Source organism: Mustela nivalis (assembly GCF_964662115.1).
Source record: "Mustela nivalis genome assembly, chromosome: 5".
NCBI lineage: Eukaryota > Metazoa > Chordata > Mammalia > Carnivora > Mustelidae > Mustela > Mustela nivalis.
This window is the reverse complement of record NC_139024.1, coordinates 39,968,308-39,991,012: the sequence shown is the minus strand read 5'-3', so window position 1 is coordinate 39,991,012 and position 22,705 is coordinate 39,968,308. Positions and strand designations below refer to the sequence as shown.

General features: G+C 40.5%; 1 protein-coding gene and 1 long non-coding RNA gene across 13 annotated transcripts in view; one reads left to right on the top strand and one right to left on the bottom strand.

Annotated features, from left to right (window-relative positions):
• BACH2 (BTB domain and CNC homolog 2) overlaps positions 1 to 22,705 on the bottom strand; it is a 358,349-nt gene that overhangs the window by 242,149 nt on the left and 93,495 nt on the right. For 7 of the 11 annotated variants that reach the window (XM_082730571.1, XM_082730565.1, XM_082730562.1 and 4 more), the window contains exon 2: positions 20,793 to 20,905. Coding sequence is in view for 7 of the 11 variants with exons in the window: in XM_082730562.1 (XP_082586688.1) it covers positions 20,793 to 20,801 (9 nt within the window). In the remaining 4 variants the exon portion in view is untranslated. The remainder of the gene's footprint in view (positions 1 to 20,792; positions 20,906 to 22,705) is intronic. The other 4 variants (XM_082730573.1, XM_082730569.1, XM_082730568.1 and 1 more) reach the window with 1 other exon arrangement.
• On the top strand, positions 1,170 to 21,770 carry LOC309864792. Of its 2 annotated transcripts, XR_014311763.1 has the most exons (5): positions 1,170 to 1,429; positions 11,954 to 12,028; positions 12,627 to 12,677; positions 18,491 to 19,252; positions 19,368 to 21,770. It is a non-coding gene; the product is annotated as an uncharacterized lncRNA (long non-coding RNA). The 2 variants fall into 2 exon arrangements; XR_014311764.1 differs by having other exon boundaries at positions 1,318 to 1,429; positions 18,491 to 20,362.

The window sequence follows — 22,705 nt, the reverse complement described above, 5'->3', positions numbered from 1 at the left end:
TTCCACGACTTCATATCACCCATGAGGCAATTAAGCCTGTATGTCATGGTCTCCCACAGGAGTAGCAAAGGTGCTTTCATCTCCTGAGAAACTAAATTCAGTGTGGTTTGAGGAAAAACAAACTATTTTAATCACGAGAAATGGCAGAAGATGCCTTCTCGCAGTGTCTGTGTAGGAAGAGGATTGTTGCCAATGCCTCCCCTCACCCCCACATAACTTGTATAGCGGTTTCTTCTCTTTTTACCTGTCTTTCTGAAATTGTAAAGGGCTCTTACGAGTTGTTTATATGAAACCAAGTACCCTGACCCACAGGCAAGGTATTCCTAGATCGGCTGAAACAGCAAGCCAGATAATGATATCATTTTAGAAAGTGCCAGGCAAGAAAGCTCTGATTAACCACTGAAACATGTTCAGTGGAGATATTTGTAAATAGAATGAATGTCACTTTAACATCTCCTCTTTATCTGGGCTCCCCCTTCCTGGTGTGCTGTTATTGTGAATATTTCCTCTTTCGATTCCTGCATATAAGGACAGCTGTTTGATGTAAGGGAATAAAAGTCTTTGCTGAAGGAAAAAAAAAAAAAAAAAAAAGGTGAGTGTTCACAGAGATAATGGGAAGATTTTGAAATTCATCCAGTATTCATATGTAATCTTACTACTTTGCATAATCTCCCTCCTCCATCTGCCTCTTCTTATTCCCTCCCTACTACTTAGCCAGACTGGGCTTTCTCTTGTGATGCTCATTCTCCACAAGAAACAGAAGAGCTATGAAGAACAGCAGGTTTCTGGGGGAAAGTGGAAGGACCAGATGAAGTTTTTGGAAAGGAATGACTTTAGGGATCCTGAAGCAACACTTCCTAACACAAGGGGTGAACCCCAGCCCAGGGGGCACACCCATCCTCGGAGATGGGAAATGGTCTCTGTCATTCCTTAGAAACCCCTTCAGACTCCATCTGCTTCCAAGGTGCTTCAGGAAGCATCATCTTAAACTTAAAGGCCTATGAACTCATGCAGTTGTTTATGGTATGGCTAAAGGAGTGACAAACAGAGAGTCAGTGATTTTTACAAGTTGACCCCAATTCTTTCATGGCGTTTGGGCCAATATGCCGCTTTTCATACATAATGGAGCTGTGTGCGTGAATATGAACAGCCAGAGAATTAGTGGGTGTGTTAGTCCTGTGGTTGGTGGCCCTACAGGGTGAGCTCTTCAGAGATCGAAGGAGTTAAGAGTACCCAATTAGCTACCAGAAGCTGAATGTCAGCCGGTATGAATGGTATGTAGCTGGGCAGTTTTCCAAAACCCACGCCGCGGCTGCATATCAGGAAGACTGCTATAAACAAGCGTGCATGTGTGCATGGAGCCTGATAAGTCAATGAGGAAAGATAGACACGGAACAGCAACCCAGCCCGAGGAAATATGCAGAGCCGGGTGAGTTTCCACTTTAGGTGAACAATAGCTCTATTTCGGAAATAGGTCTAGATGCTCTGGTGAACAGTTAGATTGATCCTTTAACTTGTTATATATTAAATGACCGTTCTAGGAGACCAGAAGCTGGATTCTCAACTTTCAAATTATACTTAATCATAACACTCCTAAGATTGTGTCTTAAAAAATATTTAATAGGAAACATGAAAAGATATGGTAAATGAAAATAGCACAAAGCAAACGTGCAAACATAGATCTCAGTTATATAAAATACACAGATAACATTTTAAAAGATAACATTAAAAATGCTGCTAAAATATAACACTGGATAATCTTTTCTAGGTGATGGGATTATATGTAATTTTTGTTTTTTCTTTATACTTCCCTTCTTACTTTTTCTAAAATGAACTGTATTAGTTACAAAAACTAATAGAAAAACACAAGTTCTTTAATTTTAAAAATTTATCTCATGAATGAACAGGCATGGATAATTTGTGAATGAGTCACCTAGGCTGAGGAAGGCTGCAAAGGTACGAAATGGAACCATCCACAGTGCTTATAAAATGTTAAATGAATTTGTCTTCATGTACACACACATTAGCATCTTCTGTCTTACATTTAAACTCCTAGAGAGCAAAGGCTGTGTCTAATTCTGTGCAGTGTTTGGCTCAATTAAAAATGCAGATAGAACATAATTTTTATGCCGATTATATAAATGCACCTGGTTTTTATTCACTCTGGTAGCCAGCTTGGAAAATTCCTTACTGTTACTAATGCCGGGACAGGGACGCCGAACAAGAACATACATCCTTTCCCCAAATTTAAAACCTCTTTAAAAAATTACTTCTGATGCAGCATGTACATTCATAGAGAAGACTGGCCTCTACTATATTTAACATGGAGAGAGAAACAGTACTGGAATTTTCTCTGTTCAAGCCCACTTCAGAGTTACATAATGGATGTAATCCCAAGGATTAGTTTAGAGTTTGATTTCAATATTAATTAACTACTGGACTCAGCACTGACTCAAACTCCTGGAATTAATATAAAATAGAGACACAAAAGAGTTTTTCCACTTAAGAAACAAAACCAAGTCCCAACAGAACTAAGTCAAACCACTTGTAGAAAAACACTGGAGCAGTAGACAAAGAAGCTACTTCCATTTCCAGTGTTTTCTAGACCCTTCCGCTCAAAACCCTTCCTAATGATTCCTGCAAAACATAACCAAGGTTACTCTAACATCTGAAGTCACTCTGGAGATATACCTTGCTCTCTATAAATAGTAGCTTTTTATTTTTTTTTTTAGCATAGTAGCTACAAGAAGATATAAGGGACTGTCAGGATTTGGAGTTGATATTCTTATTAGAAACTTAAAATACAGTGTAACAAATTTGGTCCAAATGAGTCAGATCCTTTCAAGGTTATCATGAAATAGACAAGCAGGCAAATATGAAATCCCAGGTGTTTATTAAATTGAAACAGAAAAGTCACTTTTGATAACTCTGCCAGGGCTCCTCCCTCATCCTTCTCACAATGGCTAACATTTATCAACTTTCACCAGAGGCTGAATGTTACATTTATACGGGCATGATCCAACATAATCCTCAAAGAAGCCCTAGGAGGTGGGTATTTCAGAGATAATAGGTTTAGGAATACACTAGGGAGCTTGTCCAAGATCTCAGCACCTCTGTTCCTGAGCTGGGATTTGAACCCAGGTCTCAAGATGCTCAGAGTGCAAACTCTTAATCATTAAGGACACGGTCATTGTAGGGACCTAATGAAGTTAAAAGTGTGATAAAAATATAATTGCACCACTTTTAATTTGACTCTGTTGCATAAACATAGTTGGTCTTTCCCTATATTAACCATGATGTCCTATTAAAAAAGATGACAAATTCTGACAACAAAATCTCCCGAGAGAAACCAAGGTTATTTACCGAAGTAATAACTCATGTCTCTTATTGAGAACATGGCAATACAGAGGCTTGGGTGTGGTCACCTGTGAGATCTGGAGGAAATCTAGAGGCAAAATTTACCGAATTTTCTCTTGCACAATACAATCTGTCTGTGGAAAGCACCCCCTAAACGGAAGTATCTGTCAAAGTAAAAATAAACCCGGTTAACAGCATCTGAAAAATATATTGTGAGTGGGACTCATATTTCTTTCGTTTGCTACAGTACACGCATATATTTAGTTTCTGGGTCCTATTTAAAACACACACACACACACACACTCTCTCTCTCTCTCTCTCTCTCTTAACTTTTCAACCCAATCTACCAAACTTTGCAAGGGACTAGCTTCCATTTTGTGGGAGTTAAGTGGCGGAGGCCAGTCAAGTGCTTCTCACGGTCTCTTCTGGGGGGTTTCCTCCTGCAACTCACAAGTCACAGGGAGGCCAGGCCCACGGAGGTCTCAGGTTTGCACGAAAGAGAAATGGTTTGTGTTTGTTCACATCAAGACTGCTCATTCTACCCATAGTCATAAAAGTCAGACTGATGATTACCTGGAATGCTTACTTATCAATCTACACTGAAAAACAGAACTTCCCAGAAGAACATAATACTGGGGCAAGCTTATTATTATTATTATTTAATGAAAATATCTACTGAGAGTTTACCATGGGGCATGAACTGTCCTAGGCACTTTCACATTAGTGATTTCATTTAACTCTCATGATAAGCCTTTGAAGTATCTTTTGTGTACTTGTTCAAGCTGAGGAGGCTGTAGCCCAGAGAGGCTGAGCGCCTTGGCCAAGGTCACACAGCCAGAGGAGCAGCTGAGCTTCCAGCTGAGCTCAGTCCTCAATGCTGAGGCCAGAGCCCTCACTGCTGGGAAAACATTAAGTTCAGAAGCACGGGCAAAGAACCAAATGATTTGATTGTAGGTTGGTGTCATTAAACCTCATGGACTTAAAATGGATTGGCAATACATTTTGCCAATAGCAAGCAACTGGTCTGCGATGATCGGGGACATCTCTGTAATTTTCAGGGGCCACAACTTCTTTCTGTGGCTCCCAAACAGACCAGCTGCCAACTGTTTGCTTCTGATATTAACATGTTATAATCTCAAAAGTGTTATGTTTAGCTAACATTATCAACACTTATTTGGATTTTTGTTGGTTTGTCTAAGTGTGGATTACCTTCTGGGAATTTTACACATAGCTAATCTCAGCCATTTTTATGTTGATGTTTGAGAGTTTCGGTTTCTAGTGATGGTATTTTCTGCCACTGTTCCTTGAAATTCAAATTTTGAGGGTGTACATTATTTGGTACCTGGGCACTAATTTATTTATATCTATTAAAAATACATACATAAATATACATGGTACAAAACCATGTGCCATACTGTGTACTCATTATGACCAAAAGAGGCACTGATAATTTGTAAATCTATCTTAGGAAACTAAGTCAAAGAATACAGTTAATAATATTTTGTACTGTTCCTTTTCTGTTCCTAGTGAAAAATTTGAAGAGTTACTTCTTACTACCAATCCAGTTCAGACAATTCTAAAAAGTGATTTATCATCATGAAAATTTCACGTTAAATAGCTATAATAGTGCAAAATGGTGCAAAAATGAAAAAAAAAAAAGGAAGCTCTCTGAGTACATTTTTAACTAACCAATAAATAAAATAAAACCAGCTTCCAAAATAAAATCAGCCTAGCTGTGAACATTTTGCCTGCTTTTGACTTTGAATTGCAAACTTGGCCTGGAAAATAAATCTTAATGAGATTGTTCACAGCAACTTTGAAGACAAATTAATAGTATTGTGGCCTACCATGATTATTCTCGTTTAACGAAGTTGCCAAAGAATACAAAGCCTAATTTCAAACAGAGGTTGAAAGAGTAAATGGTAGCAATTCACACACACATATTCACACACACATAATATTCATATTAAGGAGTCAAATGTATGTTTTTAAAATCCACCATCAGAAAAAAAGAAATGCAATTTTTGGAGAGAAGTAATGTAGGTAAACATCCCTGATGTTTTGGAAGGCATATCTAAGCATCCAAGAAGCAGCTGTTTCGTTTGCTTTAATGGAACTGGGATGTTCTGGAGGGAGGGGTCTGTTGTTTCAATACAGTGATTGCATGAGTCCCGTTCAACAGTGGACTTCCATTGGATTCTACCTGAACCATTGGGCAGGGATGCTATTTAAGTCTTTCTCTTCCCTACCAGAGGGGGAGGTGCTAGAGTGCTTTCTTATTCTCCCCGTCTGTTTATTTGCTGAGCAAGAGGGCTCCTGCTTCAGGCAGGTTAATCTGCTGAGCCATGACACGTATGAGAAGGCTGTCTGGAGGGACAGCATGCTTACACACTGAAGGTATGACAGCAAAAGAACCAAAATATCACCCCTCTGGGCCTCTGCTTCCTCACCGTGGGAATCGATCTATTCATGCGGCACGTTTTTCAGGCACTAACATCCCACCTCTCTGAGATTCCAAATAAGAAAGTGCTATTTTAAGTGATTCTTTAAACTACCATTGCAGGGAACTACAAAAAAGTGTTCAGACTCGAAAAACATGTTCATTCAATACCCAAACGTAACTCACTTCTAATGAATTGACTATCCATCCGCTAATAACAGAATTTTGTCACCATCCACAAATATTTATTGCACATCTGCTATACACAGCAGGTTCATCTTAGAGGACAGAGAAGCCGTCGTCTACAATAAAAACACTCCAAGTTTCCCTTAACGTGTCATGCTGTAGGAGGAAGATAGAATGTACTCATTTTCTCATCTGTGCAGTCTACAACAGCCTGTACACAATAAAATTTATAGAAAACTAGAATGCTACAGTCCGTATAGACTTCAGACAGAATCTGTCCTGTAGATTTCTTTGTGTGTTGAGGCCCTGGAGAATCTGATGCAATAAGTCACGAACCACTCTCTCCAGAAAAATGCAGATGCATACAAAACATGGGACTCAGTTCTTAGCATTTTACAGATACCCTCTGAAGCCACCCTAGGCTGAGACACGAGGCTAACGACTCCTGGTCTACTCCCACTGCTTCCTCATACGTATGGTGTCACCAAGTTTCAAATAGGTGATGTGACTTGGCCACAGTCACACGGCAGAAACCATGAACAGAATAAATGGCATGAAACTGAAAATGATATAGATACCCCTCAAAACTCTAAATCATCCTTTTCATCAGAAGTCAGGCTTATCAGGTTGCTAGGAAAGGTGAAAAGGTGAAATGTTTTCAGAGGAATATACCTTTCTTTTATCTTAGGGTTCTAGCTGAGCTTCTCACTGGAAAATAGGCAGGTTTTCTTTATCTTGCCCTCAGGCCAGGCCCACCCATGGTTCAAGGCTGCCTTTTTCTGTGTTTGCCTTGGCAAATCAATAAAACCTGCATAACCTGGCACATTCAGAAAGGGGGCAAGTGTGAGAGCATGAATTAGAAACTAGTTTTCAGGAACCTAAGTTGAGTTCTAAAGAACTCCGTTAGTCAGATAATGGATGTTTAAGAAGTATTCTGAATCATACATAGACTGCTCATTTATTTAGGAAGTGGTACTCTACTAAAGTGTTAGCAAGTTCTAGAGACCTGCTTTAATGAATAGATGGAAATAATTTCCAACTACTACATTAGTTTGTTCATGGCAAATGGCTTTTTCCTCCCCAAAACTAAAGCATTCATTCTGGGATGCCGCATTTTACTTTTAGCTTTTAGCAAATGCATCTAATCTATTTCAAATTCACTTCAACAAATATTCTCCTACAAAGCAATGTAACAAAATGGAAATGTGCATTTGTTTTAGAGTAAGATTTGAATTCAGATACTGGCTCTTCTATATCTAGACATGGGATACTAGTCTCATTACTTAAACATCCCTGAGTTCCCCCATCTGTAAAGTGGGAATAATAACAACTCTTGCAAACTGGCTGTGAAAATCAGCAATAATACAGTCTATTTTAGGGGCACCTGGGGTGGTTCAGTGGGTTAAGTCTCTGCCTTTGGCTCAGATTATGATCTCAGGGTCCTGGAATCAAGCCCCACATCAGGCTCTCTGCTCAGCAGGAAGCCTGCTTCCCCCTCTCTTTCTCCCTGCCTCTGCCTACTTGTGATCTCTATCTGTCAAATAAATAAATAAAATATTTAAAAAAATATATGTATATATATATATATAGTCTATTTTAAAAGGAGCTAGTGCAAACGGTAGGCACTCAATAAAATGGTAACAACATAAAATAATGATTAGTTATCAAAAATTGACAAAGGATACACTTCATCCTAGACCCTTCTCCAAAAAATCTGAATTTATAACATCTAAACGAATGAGGATTTAATTCATTCTTAAAATGACTCCAATACTTGTTTTAGTCTATTTTGACATATTAAAAGGTATAGCCACTAAAGATTAAAAGGCCATCATTGAAATAATTATCTTTACTAAAGTATCACTGTCAGGGTTTTTTTGACCAAAAGGAAATCTATTGTTACCGCTGGTAGATAGGTTTTAAGTCTTGAGATAACATCAGTGTTTTAAGGTACCAGAATAATAAAACAGCAAGAGAATGATTTCTTGACATGGAACTTCATGACTAGAAGTCTAAATTAAATATTATGGTTCAGTAGTATTAATGTGTTTTCACACTACCTACCAAGTTTTCAGACTGCACTCTACTTATCCTTTTTAAATTACTAGCAGTATCTTTTTTCATGGGAAATTTCTTACAAATTACTTTGAGAAGCCAAAAATTTACAGTGGAAATTTTTTCCCTAGTCCTTTTTTAGAAAAAAAAACCTATTCAACAGGCAAATCTAAATAATTTTTAGCAGTTCTAAATGTAGTGAATTCATGACTTCTTACTGTAATTGAAAAGGAACATATAAAGCAATTATTTAGTCACTTATAAAACCCACGTTCAACTTTCGAAATAATGACTAACCTGATAGGAGAGACAAGACTTTTATAATTAAATACTAAAGTCTAGCCATTTGAGATAAGCACAGCAGGTTATGTAATTGTCCCCTGCACTCACAATATCCTTTTTTCTCTTCTTGGATGCATATCATTTTTCAGTAATAATAGAACATGTAACAATATAAAAAAGTCACTGTACTGTCGGAAATCCTTCTAACCACAAGCTAAATTTTTGGCCAAGAGTAAAGCCTCATTAATTAGGATTTCACGGTTTCATAAGGGGAAAAAAAAAAGGTGCCCATTAATAATGTAAGTAAAATTCCCTGGAGAATCTATTAGATTCTTAAGGAAACAAAACAGTGAGCCTTAGGCACTCATTTACATATAAATACTTGGACCATTAATTGAAAAGCATTCCTAGCCAGGGCAGGATGGAATTTTCAAATTTGGATACTCTTAAAACCTCTTTCAGTGCCATATGAGAATGGGAATGGGAAGAAATGGGACACATGACATCTTTTGCTAGAAAGCTGGTCTGGCTCGTGTGCACACACATGTGCCTGAAGACACTGAGCACAGTCACTAGTCATCCAGGGACTTTTCCCAAGCTCCTTACCTTCAGGTGGAGCCACACAGCTCGCTCTCATCAATGGACTATGAAGAGAAGATGCCCAGTCCCTTCAGGGCTCTGGTGATTAAGAAGTATAATGCTCCTTTTTTACGCTCTATCTCTTCCACCAGCCAGATGCAGACAATCAAAAGCCTCAAAAGATGACATTATGGGCTGAACTGTGTCCCTCACTTCACATTCAGATGGTGGAAGTCCTAACCATCAATACCTCAGAAAGTGATGTTAATTCAGAAATAGGATTATTATAGATGTCATTGTTAAGATGAGGCTTAGTGGAATAGGGTGAGCCCTAATTCAATAATACTGGTGTCCTTATAAAAAGGGGAAATTTGGACAGAGGGAAGACAGTATGGAGGGACACAGGGAGAAGACAGCCATCTGCAAACCAAGGAAAGAGACCTGGACAACAGATCTTCAGAAAGAACCAGTCCTGCTCAACTTTGTGCTTGGGACTCCTAGTCTCCAGAGCTGAGAGACAATAAATTTCTGTTATCTGAAGTGCCCAGTTTGTAGTACTCTATTATAGCATCCTGGAAACCTAATACAGCTGGTAAAGCCAGAAGATAGAAGGAGGCCGAGTTCAGGATTTCTGAACAAGTGCTGAATAAAAGCAGTTCACTGACCAGAAAGACCGACCCTAGGTTGGTACTTTGGCAAGAAAGGAAACTTTCATTGTGTCAAACTGAATTTTGAGGACCTATTCTTTATAACAATGAAATTACCTGATAAAATCCTTAACTAAGTAATTAAACTGGCAAGTAATTTTTAAAGTTACTTTATATGAATTAGAAAACATGAACACATCATAGAGAACGGTATAAAATCCACGGTAGATTTTTAGAATAAAAAAGAAGTTCAAAAAACATTGTGAGTTTACAAGAAGATATTTTGGGGTAATTCCCCTAAATCCTCCCCAAGGTACCAATTTACTCTCCTCTGCCAATAGAAGTAGAATTTCCTCAAGAATTTTAAATAAGCCACAATGTCAAGGTTGCTATACATAGTTTAAATTATGCTATAATTCACTTAAATTTGTTTAATTTTGTAAATTCAGAGGGACAATTCTCCCAAGTGGCCCCAGTGTATTACTTGCGTGCTAAGGACAAGAATATTGTAAATAGAGGTCTCAGGTTTTCCCAGAGTTCTCAATATTATTTGTAATCAATCTGAAGAGAATTCACTATGTAACCATCATCTTCTGCTCTCAAATACAAATAAAAAAATGTACTTCCTTTACGATAAGGTGAATAACATGGAATCAATACATTGTTTTTCAGTTTTTGATCATTTAATTAATTTATTTTTACATCATGTGATGAAAAAGTAAAAGGCTATCCTAGCTAAGACATAGAGTTTTAATTCAAAATACCTCAAAAGCTGAGCTGGCAGCTGGGTTCTCGTGTTTACAGAAAAGCTAGGATGATTCAGCCAGTGCTCAGAGCTCAATTTAGATCCCAGCGTCTGGATTCCAAACACATGGAAGATGTGGCGGCAGGTTTCCAGGTCATGACGGATCCAAGATCCAAGCCCACGACCAGCGACCACTGACCAGAACAATTCCAAATGGAGAAAGTGCCTGAGGGAGAGAGAAACCTCAAAGGCGTTTGGAAGACCTGGCCATAGTCAGCCCTCCAAATTGCAGTAACGTAAGCTTTTCCTGTAGCTGGCAGGTGCCGGGGAGGCCAAGGCAAGGCAGCCAGGGGAATGACACTGAACAGTCCTCAAGTCAGCTTTGTCACGGTCAAAAAACATCTCTTACAGATGACTTCTTTCCTGAAGCAGCTATTGCTCAGATTAAACTATAGGAATCTGGTCAGTGGAAAACCTTAGAGAGCACACGCTTCCTGCTAAGATCAGTGCTTAACTTTGCTTTGTTTCAAAGAGAAAAACTGGGGTAGGGAAAGGGAAAAAAATATTTTAACAGCATATTTTGTTTTGTTTTGTTTTTTCCTCTTGGTGAGAAGAAATCATAGCCACAGTAACTATAATGTAGGCTACACACTGAAATCTAAGAGGGGGAAAAAATAGTAGCACAAAGTCTTCCTAGCCCAATTTTATCCCCATCAGAATTCACCTCGCTCGTTCCCTAATTTTCCTTGGATGTGATACATCCAGAACATTGGTGGTTTTGCAGCTACAGATTTTATGTGCAAGAAAAAAATACTTACCCTGCTGCCTCTCCTCACCTTCCCCCTCTGAGATCTCTCTCCCTCTCTCTCCTTCTTGTCTCTTTGTTGTGAATGTCAGGGCTGTCAGTGTCACGGTCTGACATGATTAGCGTTTCTGACATTACACCAAGAAGCAGACACGGAGCAAGGAAAGCGGGTGGAGGGGGACGAGGGTTAGGATGTGCAGCCATTTAAAGCCAAAGGGGAAAAAAAAAGGAGACCCAACCTCCTTTCTCTGAGGTTCCTTGATTACAGGGCAACTTATAAATCACCCTGGATTTTCCTCATTTATCCAATTAGTCCGTTTTCCTGCTCCTGTGGAGATCACTAAGGTGTGGGTCTGTTCTGCGAGATCAAAGTCGGTGGCTCCAATAACAGATAAGACAGAATTCGTGATTCAGCAGATTCTAAGGCTGTGAAGTATAACAATCCGCACTTTGGGAAGATAGCACCAGTCCATTTCGAGTATCGATTCACTGCACTTTGTCACTCTAATGATGTTATCTCATTAAAAGAGATAAATGCCCCACTGTTCTTCCCAGAGCATCTGCTTCTTACTCTTCTCTCTTTTTCAACAGCATGGCTCTCAGCAGCAGCACATTAAAATCAAATTGAAATCCAATGCAAGGCTTGGCGACAGAGCTGCTTACCGAGGCTTCTTTTTAATTGCTTTTTCTTACTCTCACACCCTTCCCGCTCCCCCAACAACTGTCATCCGTAGAAACACCAGAATAAAGAGAAACAGATGTAGAAAGTAATCATAATAAAAAGCATTCACTGAGTGCCTGGTATGAGGAGCCTCCACCGCATCGACACTTACCTTTGCCCACCTTGACCTTCCCAGGTAAGCAGAATGATCTCCAGTGTGCAAATGACGAAATGGAGTCTGAGGTTAAGGTGCTTGCCTGAGATTACACAGGTAATGGGACAAGCGTGCAACCAATGCAAATGCTTTTCTTTAGCCCCCGTTTTCATTCATGGAACAAATAAGTAAATATGACTGCAACTTGATTAGAATAGGTAAGGAGAAACATGTAAAAGATGGTAGCAATTATTCTCCAGCCTGCTAATACCAGGAACATAATGCCATAGGCAGTGCAATAGTTTTGTTTCAACAGATTTCTTATTAAATAAAAAAGGTAGCAATTTTCCATAATGAATGTTTTATACATTATTCCTTTGTGTATCAGGCCTCTAAAGTACACACTATTAAAGTCTATTAAAGTCTGTATTTAGCAGCATTACTAATGTGCCTTTGGGGAAATTATTACAATGAAACAGCATCAGTCTTTCACAAAATTTCAATTGTTTAATATTCCTCTTCTGATCTTTACACATGTCTATTTTTAGCTATAATCAGACCCCATCCAAAATGCCGTAACGCCAGCCTAGAGCTGTCACAACAAATTGTTTATGGGTTGGATTTATGAAAAAACAAGACACGCAGATATTGCTAATTTCAACCAATCTTTGTTTTCTTCTAAAACTCATTGCTACTTCAATGTTCTAATTAACAGGTGCTTCTTGATCACTGTGACATGTGATGACACTCTAACTCTCTGGCTAAGGTTGGTTATCTTAATTAATTGCTTATACTTATATCTAACTGAGACTGGCCTCTCGGGATAATGCCACTTTATTAAAATCTGAGGGTGGTAAGAAGTTATAAAACCATTCCACGAAGAAAAGAAAACCAAATAAACTAGAAGAAGATACAAGCTGTGATTAATAAAATCTAAATGTTCATCTAAACCTAAACACAGTCATTTATAAAAGACGAGAAATACGTCTTCTGAACATTAACTGAGGACTGTCTGCAAACATATGTAGTTTTTTTTTTTTTTAAGATTTTTTATTTATTCCTTTGACACAGAGAGAGATATCACAAGTAGGCAGAGCAGCATGGAGAGTGAGGGGGGAACAGGCTCCCTGCCGAGCAGAGAGCCCGAGGTGGGGCTCGATCCCAGGACCCTGGGATCATGACCTGAGCCGAAGGCAGAGGCTTAACCCACTGAGCCACCCAGGCGCCCCCATATGTAGTTTTATATACTCGAAATAGGTATCTCATCTCTTCTAGGACATTTATTAATTTTTTCACAAAATATGAGGTTTTTAAGAATGAAGCAAATGGGGCACTTGGGTGGCTCAGTTGGCTTAGTGTCTGATTCTTGGTTTTGGTTCAGGCTGTGATCTCGGGGTTGGGGGATCGAGCCCTGCTTAGGGGCTCTGTGCTCAGTACTGAGTCTGCTTGGGATTCTTTCCCTCTCCTTCCCCTCTGCCTCACCCTATGCATGCACACTCTCTCTCAAGTAAATAAAATCTTTTTTTAAAAAAAAGAATGAAGCAAAAAATGCACATATCTTAAAAAATACCATGTTCTCTCAAAACATAGAAAACAATGTTAGGAGTATTTTACAGAGACAAAAGACCAAAAAAGGAAGCTGGAAAGAATACTAACAAAGGGCTAAATGCTATAATAAGATAGCTGGACCACAAGAAAGGGCGGGGGAAAGGGGCAATTTAAAGTACTAGGTACTCAAATTAATAAGCTGGGTGGAAGTAATCTCTCATTTATGCATTTCCCCGGATACAGAGCAATACCATCATTTGAGCTGATATGTTTGCAAAATCAGACAAATTGAGTGGTTAATATTCTAAAGATGGACAAACCACAGATTAAGTACCTAAATAGTCATGTTTCCAATCACCCAATCACCAATTAACTAAATAAGATGTAACTTAATTGTACCCATTAAGGACTACTAATTGAGAGGAGAAGGGCAGGGTTGAGGACTTGGAAGACAGAAGCATTCCTCCGCATGATTCACAAAGACCAGAATCAACTGGCCTCTTTGTTACAGGGACCCGGCCACGAACAGCATCAAAGAAAGAGGTCGTAGCACACATTCCAGGCCCAAAGGACCTGTCTAATTATGCCGTGTGCTTGTGTGGGCTTAGTGAGGCAGATATGGTGATGCGGAACGAGGACCCACCAGTTTGGTCAACATTTAATTAAAGCTCCACATGAAGGCTGGCATGGGGCAGTTCATCAATTTAAATAAATAAATAAATAAATAAGCAAAACTTGCTTCAGTCAAGAAAATCCTAGGCACTCTTCTTTAAATCTGCCAGAAATAAGGACGAATGAGATTCCCAAACCACCGATCCCAGTGTGTGAGGGGCCCCTGAAGAAAACCAAGATGAAACTGAATGTTCTCTTTCATTCAAGTGAAACCTATTTTATGGTCAGTAGCGGTGGCCACATTTCAAAGGGCTTATCGTGATTCAAAACGAGGCCTCTCAAACTTGAAATTATATTACCGTCGTGTCAAAACATATCTCTTCTCCTGCTGGGGTCATTATGGTCTTAAACCCGAAGTCCAGCCTTTCTACTCCAAAGCCTTAATTTGCCTCCCACCTGTGCAGCTCCTCCTTCATCTTTTCTGACATGATTGGGAGCTGTTAAGTCAGGCCCGTGATGAGCTCCACACTCAAGTCAAGGCCCCGGCGCAACCACGTGAACCCTGCCCTGCGTGCGCGCGGTCTGAGGGCTGGTGCGGACTTGAGTGCATCAGTGTGTGATTCATCTGATGCTCCACTTCTCTGGACAGAAAGCTTCAGACTTTCTACTCGCACCCAGACCACGAAGAGAAGTAGGCACTGACCGCGGCGCCGCCATGAGCTCCTCCGAGATTCAGAGGTGAGCTGAGACCCACTGAACTGGGTTTCCGTGAAGCAGAAAGGAGGAGAGGTCTCATTACTGAAATAAAAGCATCAATATTGCTTCCATGGTAGAAATGACTAGAAATTATCAAGAGATATTTCCACATAAAGTAGGAAGCATTTCTCAAATAACCTGTATGTCTTATCTATATTTACTAGCACAAATGAATTGTATACACACATTTTATTTATTTTTAAAGATGTATTTATTTGAGAGAGCGTGAGAGAGAGAGCACAAGCAGGGTGAAGGGGAGGAGGGAGAAGCAGGCTTCATGCCGAGCAGGGGGACCGACACGGGTCTTGATCTCAGGACTCTGGGATCGTGACCTGAGCCGAAGGTAGCTGCTTAACAGACGGAGCCACCCAGGGGGCCCCCTCGTGCATACATTTTAAAGACAACGAAGCATTAACATATTTAGTTAATTCTTTTAAATTTGTCTTCTCCCTACTTGATAGCAAATTGACCATCTACTACATTACATTACATTTAATGTATTAAATACCTGTATTCCCATACCTCTTAGAAGAGAATTATATTCCTGTTTTCTTCCTAAAAATGCACTGAATTTCCCAGTGTGATAAACATGGAAGAGAATGGAGGTCCAGGTTTGCCATTTCTGTACATCCCCCATTTAGCAGAATCTGACTTACATGTAAGTAGCGTGGGTGTTACACTGGCCTTGTGCCAACAATGTTCCCTTTAGTCTTATGAACTCCATAAAATGGTTTTGTTTTTAAATAAGGACTAAGCTCATTCTACATCCTTACAGATGTAGAAGGTGAGATCAGATGTGACACAATGCCCAGGGCGCTCACTGCTCCGAGCCCTGGGTCCAGCTTCTTCCTAGAGTAAGGACTGCCAAACACAGGACATAGGCACAGGTTAGCCCACGGCTTCTCAAACTCCTATCTCAGGATGTGCTCAAAAATGACTGCAGACCTTAAAGGGCTTTTGTCTACATCAATTCTTTCTACCCATGGTTGTTGCCATCTTAAAAATTAAAACAGACATTTTGGATGAATGTCATTGGATGCCACGCAGCCTCTTGAAAAACTGTACTGTACACTCAAGAGAAAGGAAAAGGAAAAAAAAAAAAAGACTTAACATTATTATGAAAGTAGTTTTGACCTTGCAGGTGGCCTGTGAATGGGCTCCCCAGGCGTTCCCAAACCCTAGTCTGAGAAGCACTGGTCTAAACTTGTGTACAATCAGCCAAGTCTTTTGAAGAGCTGGATGAAGAAATGACACACATACTGAGTAAGAGGATGTAATTCCATTTAAAAGTTTTGAGTCACTGAGGCAAAGGACAGTATCTTTTTCTAGAGTGTTGCTCTACTTACTACTGCCTCCAAACCATGAGCACATCAAAAAGCTCCTTCCTGGTCATATGTCACATAGAATCTCCCGATTTTCAATCTCTGTTTTGACCAAGGGCTCTGGTTTTCTATCTGTCTGCGAAATATCTTATCCAGTTGTACCACAGCTAAAGGGGTACTTATTTTTAAACCTTTACCTTTTTTTTTTAAAGATTTTATTTATTTATTTGACAGACAGAGATCACAAGTAGGCAGAGAGGCAGGCAGAGAAAGAAGGAAGCAGGCTCCCTGCTGAGCCCCAGGCAGGGCTGACTAGGGTCAGGTATGAGGATGGGACCATTTTTTTTTTTTTTTTTTTGAGATTTTATTTTTTTGTGAGAGAGCACACGCACACAAGCATGAGGTGGGGTTGGGGTCCACGGGACAGGCAGACGGAGAAGCAGACTCCTCACTGAGCAGGGCGCCCTATGTGGGGCTTGATCCCAGGACTCTGGGATCATGACCTGAGTGGAAGGCAGAGGCTTTAACGCACTGAGCCACCCAGGCACCCGTAGGTGAATGTTTAAGTATTAAACCTCTGAAATAAGCTGACTCTCCTTACCCTGGCCAGAATAGAAGCTCTGGATGGCAAAGACCTTTATTTTGTTCACTGGTGTCCTATAGGCACAGTGCATGGGACCCAGTACACCCTTGGTAAGTGTGTGTTAGAGGAGCTGACGTTTAATCAAGTAGAGTCATGTCTATGCTGGAGGGAGAGCCGGGGGCAATGAGTTCCGAACTTCACTGCTTCATAGTAAGGAGGAGCCAAGTAAGAAAAACTCTAAATGAAGGCAAAAACTGAATTTCAGTTTTACTCTTTAGTTGACTATAGAGATATTGATCTGAGTGTCAAGGTGAAACTGCCTCAAACCTGGCACAGTAAAATGTTCAGAGAAAAAATTCTGCTGGGTGGATATTAAGCAAAACAGTAGCATCCACCCACCAAGAGAGATAAGACACACGGCTGTACTTCATTGGATGCGATGGCATTTGTCCAAAGCAACAGCAATCAGATCTGACTGTATTTGAGCATAAGAAGGAAGAAACAAGTCTCAAGAAGGTTCCTTTTTCACTGTGGGGGGAGGGGAGCCTTCTGTGTAACCACGGAAAAATCAATTATTTTTCAATCAGATGGGCGTCCTCATAAATTCAAGGCAGACCACAGCAAGTGATATGCCTTCATGAAAATAATGACCACGAAGGAAAGAGTTTAAAATTGTAATTCTGAGGTTGCTGCTAGGAAGAGGGAGATTTCAAGAGCAGAACACGGGTCCTGTGAGCGTGGCTCTGTGAACTTATGAGCTGCTGGGTACCCAACGTTCATCAGCCTGCCCAGTGGTCTCTACAAAATCCTATCCTGTCCAATTTGCCTCCCCTTTGGCTCTGATTTTTATTTTTTTAAAGATTTTATTTGACAGAGAGAGATCACAAGTAGGCAGAGAGGCAAGCAAAGAGAGAGAGGAGGAAGCAGGCTCCCCGATACGGGACTTGATCCAAGGACCCTGAGATCATGACCTGAGCCGAAGGCAGAGGTTTAACCCACTGAGCCACCCAGGCAGCCCTTGGCTCTGATTTTTAAGTAACACACTAAAATCCTTTCTTTACAGCATGATGATAGGTAAATAACACAAATGTGAAACATTAACCCTTCTTACTAGCAACAATGCGTATTATATCATCTATCTTTATTAACAAGAGAATGCCGGAGAAAGTAGAGAGGATAAAAACTTTTGACAAAATTTATAGTGAAATCCTAATGATAAAGTTTGGGATCAATATAAAGATTAGAAAGCGCTTGCAAAAAGATCTGAGAAGAGTATGGAAACTGGAAAGATGGGTCTCCAAGTGTGCACGAGAGCCAAGGGGAAGGAGAACCCTGGGGAAACCTTTGCACCCACAGTGTCCTCAACATGTGAGGCTAGAACATAAGCCCAAAATGAATAACCAATCAAGTCGGTTTATAATATTAAAAAGGTTAATAAATGTGAGGGTATCTGCTGTGTAGAAATCTTATGTATAAACGAATGCACTGGTGGGCAAGCTGTCTGAGGCCCGGAACTGCACCCTTTTCTGGTGTGACCCCAAACTCTACCACAGACAGAAGTTCTTTAATTTTGGGTGAGAAGCTACTGCTTGGTGGACAGCAATTCACCATCAGGTTAGCCTGGTTAAACTGGTCAAACGGTCAGTGTCTTGTGCTGTGGGGCTCATTCCAGTTGTTTTCTAGTGATATCATTGCTAAATAACCCAAAGAGAGACGTCAATGGCTCACTGTAATCACAATTGCCCCATCACTTCACAGGAATCATGGTGGACCTTAGAACACTGTGCCGCCCTCCAACTTGACATCTCCACAGTTCAAGTGTCCCACATGCTAGCTGGGGTTTGGGAAGAAAGGAGATTTATGAGACTGTATGTCCAAGCAAGTGGAAAGTGCGCAATTCAAAACTCTCCAGCTTTCTAGAAACACATCTACTTAGAAAATCAACAATACCCACAGAAATATTTCCAACATTCTAACGCACATATCCTACTTGATGAGATGATTGTCTGGTTTTATTTAAGCTGAGATCTATTTCCTCCCCAAAGGGTGGTGTGTTCTTTGTCTTATGCCAAGAAAACCATAAGAAAAATGCTGACCTATGAAGGTTACACATCATGCTTAATCACTACTTTAAATTAAAATAACATAAAATAAAGCATTCATTGGGACACTTAGGCAGAACATACCTTCCCAAACAACAGACACACCTACTGAGACACCTGAAATGTCTGAGGAGTCTGGTTCCCAGCTGTATATCAAGAGCCAAACCATGACATCAGGTCTTGAGCTGTCCTGGAGAAACTCAGGGCAGGGCTGTCATAGCAGTGTCCACCAACCAGTCTTCCCAAGAGTTGACTTCATGTTTCAGTACACCAAACCCTGACTAATAGATGCCAAGGTTTGCAATGACCACAGTGATAAGTCTCCTCCTCTTCCCCACCCTCCATTCATGACTTTGGGATGGAATACCTGCCTACTTTCCAGTATTCCAAAAGTTTGCTTCTCAAAGACTGCTTAAAGGTAAGTATTTAAGCCAGTGGTGGTGGTGATGGTGGGCGTCAGAACAGGTTTTCTTCTCTCGGCCAAATGAAAATCTCTCAAAAACCATTTCTTACTATTTTCTGGTCTCTTCCAGTGGGGTAAAGCAGAGAGCATGAGAAGGCCAGACAACAGACCAAGAGAAAAAGATCACCACTGGAAAGGGGGTTTTAGTAAAGGACTTTCAACAAACTAAATGGGTTTTCTTAAAGCCTAGGTATTCCATAATACCTTTTGAAGACACACTGTCTCAAAACACTGTCTAATTCTACCACAATCCATCGCTAATGGGATAATTTACCTCTTCTTGTAGGCCTCTGGCAAGATCTTTCCCTTGTATTAGATCCTTCAGTGGCTCTTAGAATTGGACCCTTACCTCATTTTCTGGGCTCATATCAACCATCATCCCCCAGTGCAGTGGTTCTCAGCCATGGGTATTTTTGTTCCCCTAAGGAACACTGGCCAATGTTGGGGAAAGTTTTTGGTTGGCCGGACTGAAGTGGGGGAAAGGGAATGCTACTGAACATCCTTCAAAGTGGAAGATGGCCTCTCACTACAATGAATTACTCAGCTCAAATGTTAACAGTGTTGAGATATCCTGCTGTACCAAGTCCTTTGTTCTCCAAACATACCAGACTTTCTCATATGCTTTGTGCTTAAACATAGCCTGTTTCCTTTACCTGGAATGCCCTGCCCTACTCTATGTCTAAGAAATGGCCATTTATCATTCAAGATCTGACTCAGAATGTCACCTCCTCTACAGTCCTTTCCATATCTCCCAAAGCTGGCTGTTCCTTCTGTACTTGCAGAGTTCCTGGTACGCATCTCATTAAAACACTAGCCATACTACCCCCAAGCCTGTCACCTGCTGCAGGCAAAACCTAAGACTCATTCATTGTTCATCCCTGAGTGTCCAACTGTAATCAATTGTTACTTCCTCAGTCACTCAAGGAATAAATAGAAAAGTTGCAGATGCACTTAAGACTCTCCTACAAGGACATCTAAGAGACAACATTGTCCTCAACATCAGAAACAACAACAGCAAATATTTATCAAATGCCTGTAATGTAGATAGGCACTATATTAAGCACTGGTGTAGTGCTTAAACAACCCTGTGAGGTAGGTACTCTTATCAGCATTTTTCAGGAAAGGAAACTGAGGACAAGAGAGGTTAAGCCACTTGCCCAAAGTCATCTGGAAGAGCTGTTATTTAAACCCGGGTAGTCTGGCTTCAGAACTCAATTTTCCAACATTTATGCCAAGGCAATTATACTAACAACCGGTATTTCAGCCACTCAGAAACTTCTGACAAATGCAATGACACATCTGGAAGGCTATTACCACCACCTCTTGCGACCCCGCCTATGAACACTGCTCGCTGGGGTCCCCCCACTCTCCAACCTCTGGGATGCTTTTGGCAGGAGAAGCAACGTCCTCACATCGTGGGAAGGCATTATGTACCCAGAAGAATCGTGGTACGGTAAAGAAGACAAGAAAGCTGATGTTCAAAAGTATCTCTTACCTTGTTCATGCTGCAGGGACTGGAGCAAGGGCTCAGACATGTCACAGTGCGAGGCAGCTCTTAAAGATTCTCCTCGTTACTGTAGACTTCACTTCCTGAAGCAGACAGCTGCACTGCAAACACAAAGAGGAAATCCATCAGCGGTGCTTCAGGAAAACCAGAGCAGTCCTGCATCCAGTGGAACTTTCTGCCATGATGGCAATGTTCCCTGCCTGTACGGTCCAGTATGGTAACTACTAGCCACATGTGGCTACTGATCCCTTGAGATGTGGCTAGTGCAACTAAGAGGTGAATTTTAAATTGTAGGTGATTTTAATTAAATTTAAATGTAAAGATCCACATGTGGTTAGTGGCGATATTACTGGACAGTACAGGTCTAGAGATTCAAATCAGAAGTCTTAGGGTCACAGACACTAGACATGCCAGTGGCCAAGGAAAAGCTGGATATCATATGCTTAGAGCAGATATCAACATACCAGAACAAGAACCTTCCTTCAATAACTACTTCTTCAGCCCTTACGAAGTTCGGGGTACTGAGGACATAGGAATCAATAACCCAGAGGGGTCGCTTATGTAAAAGTTCCCCACTCAGGCTTTAGCCTCCTTGGGAGGAGAAAGGATCTAGCATGTGAGTAGTACTTACTTTGTGCCAGATCTCAATGCCTCCCCTGCAGCCTATGAGGAAGAGACAGGCATTTGCTGAAGACTGACTACACAATGCCAGGCTCAACAGATAGGACCTTCCCGATAGGACCTTCTCCAGGTAGTAGAGTTCCTACTAGAAGGGAATTCAGGAGGTCAGTTTTCCATGAGCCAAATGAACCAGATGACTCAACATCCCCTCTGATGGGTTATTTAGGGAGGCTTTTTGATTCACTTGAGTGACATTTTAGAGTAAAATTATTATTTGTACTGCTCCAGAGCTCTTAATGTGTCAACCATTAAGGAAAAATAAAGAAAATATCTGCAACCACTTAATTAGATTTGTAGTCTTTTCTCTGAACAATGTTTGTGGGTGAATTGGAAAGGAGAGCCAAACATTATAAGGTTCCTTGTAATCATCTTATTTCTGTGCTACTTTTTCCAGCTGCATCTAGAAAGGATTTATATATCTGAACCTTTCCTTAAAGACTGGAATTACAGGTTTAAATGGAACTGCAGTGCTTTAAAATATATATTCTTTTTTTTTTTTTTTAAGATTTTATTTATTTATTTGTCAGGGATAGAGGGAGAGAGAGCGAGCGAGCACAGGCAGACAGAGAGGCAGGCAGAGGCAGAGGGAGAAGCAGGCTCCCTGCAGAGCAAGGAGCCCAGTGCAGGACTCGATCCCAGGACACTGGGATCATGACCTGAGCCGAAGGCAGCTGCCCAACCAACTGAGCCACCCAGGCCTTTTTAATAACAATATATAATAATGATACAGAAACTATTCGCTAAGAAAAGAAAAAAGTTGCCATAATTGTGCTCAACATAATCACTTTTAGTTCTTAGCACTCAGCCTTTGTCTAGTGGGGAGTGACCAGACGTCCTGATGTGTCTGCCGAATCAAGGACGCAGAGAAGTCCAAGGCTATATTCCCTATGTTAACATCTTTCACTATTGAGAAAATGACTTTGTAATATATATTTTCAAAAGATAAACTCCTATCCCATACACATTACTATTCTGTGAACATAAGATTATTAAATTCCTTGCACAAATCAGAAGATAGGGAGAGGAAATTACAGATCGCTCCCTGGCTATTTGACACACTTAGATTCCAAAGAAAATACCACATTGAGTCACAGCAATAACATATTTTAAGAATGATGTACAGCATGGAGACACCCTGGAATTCTCTTTTTGGAATTCTGACTTTGTAGCCTAAATACATCCAAATACCTCTCGATGTCTTGTACGCCTGAGTAATCGAT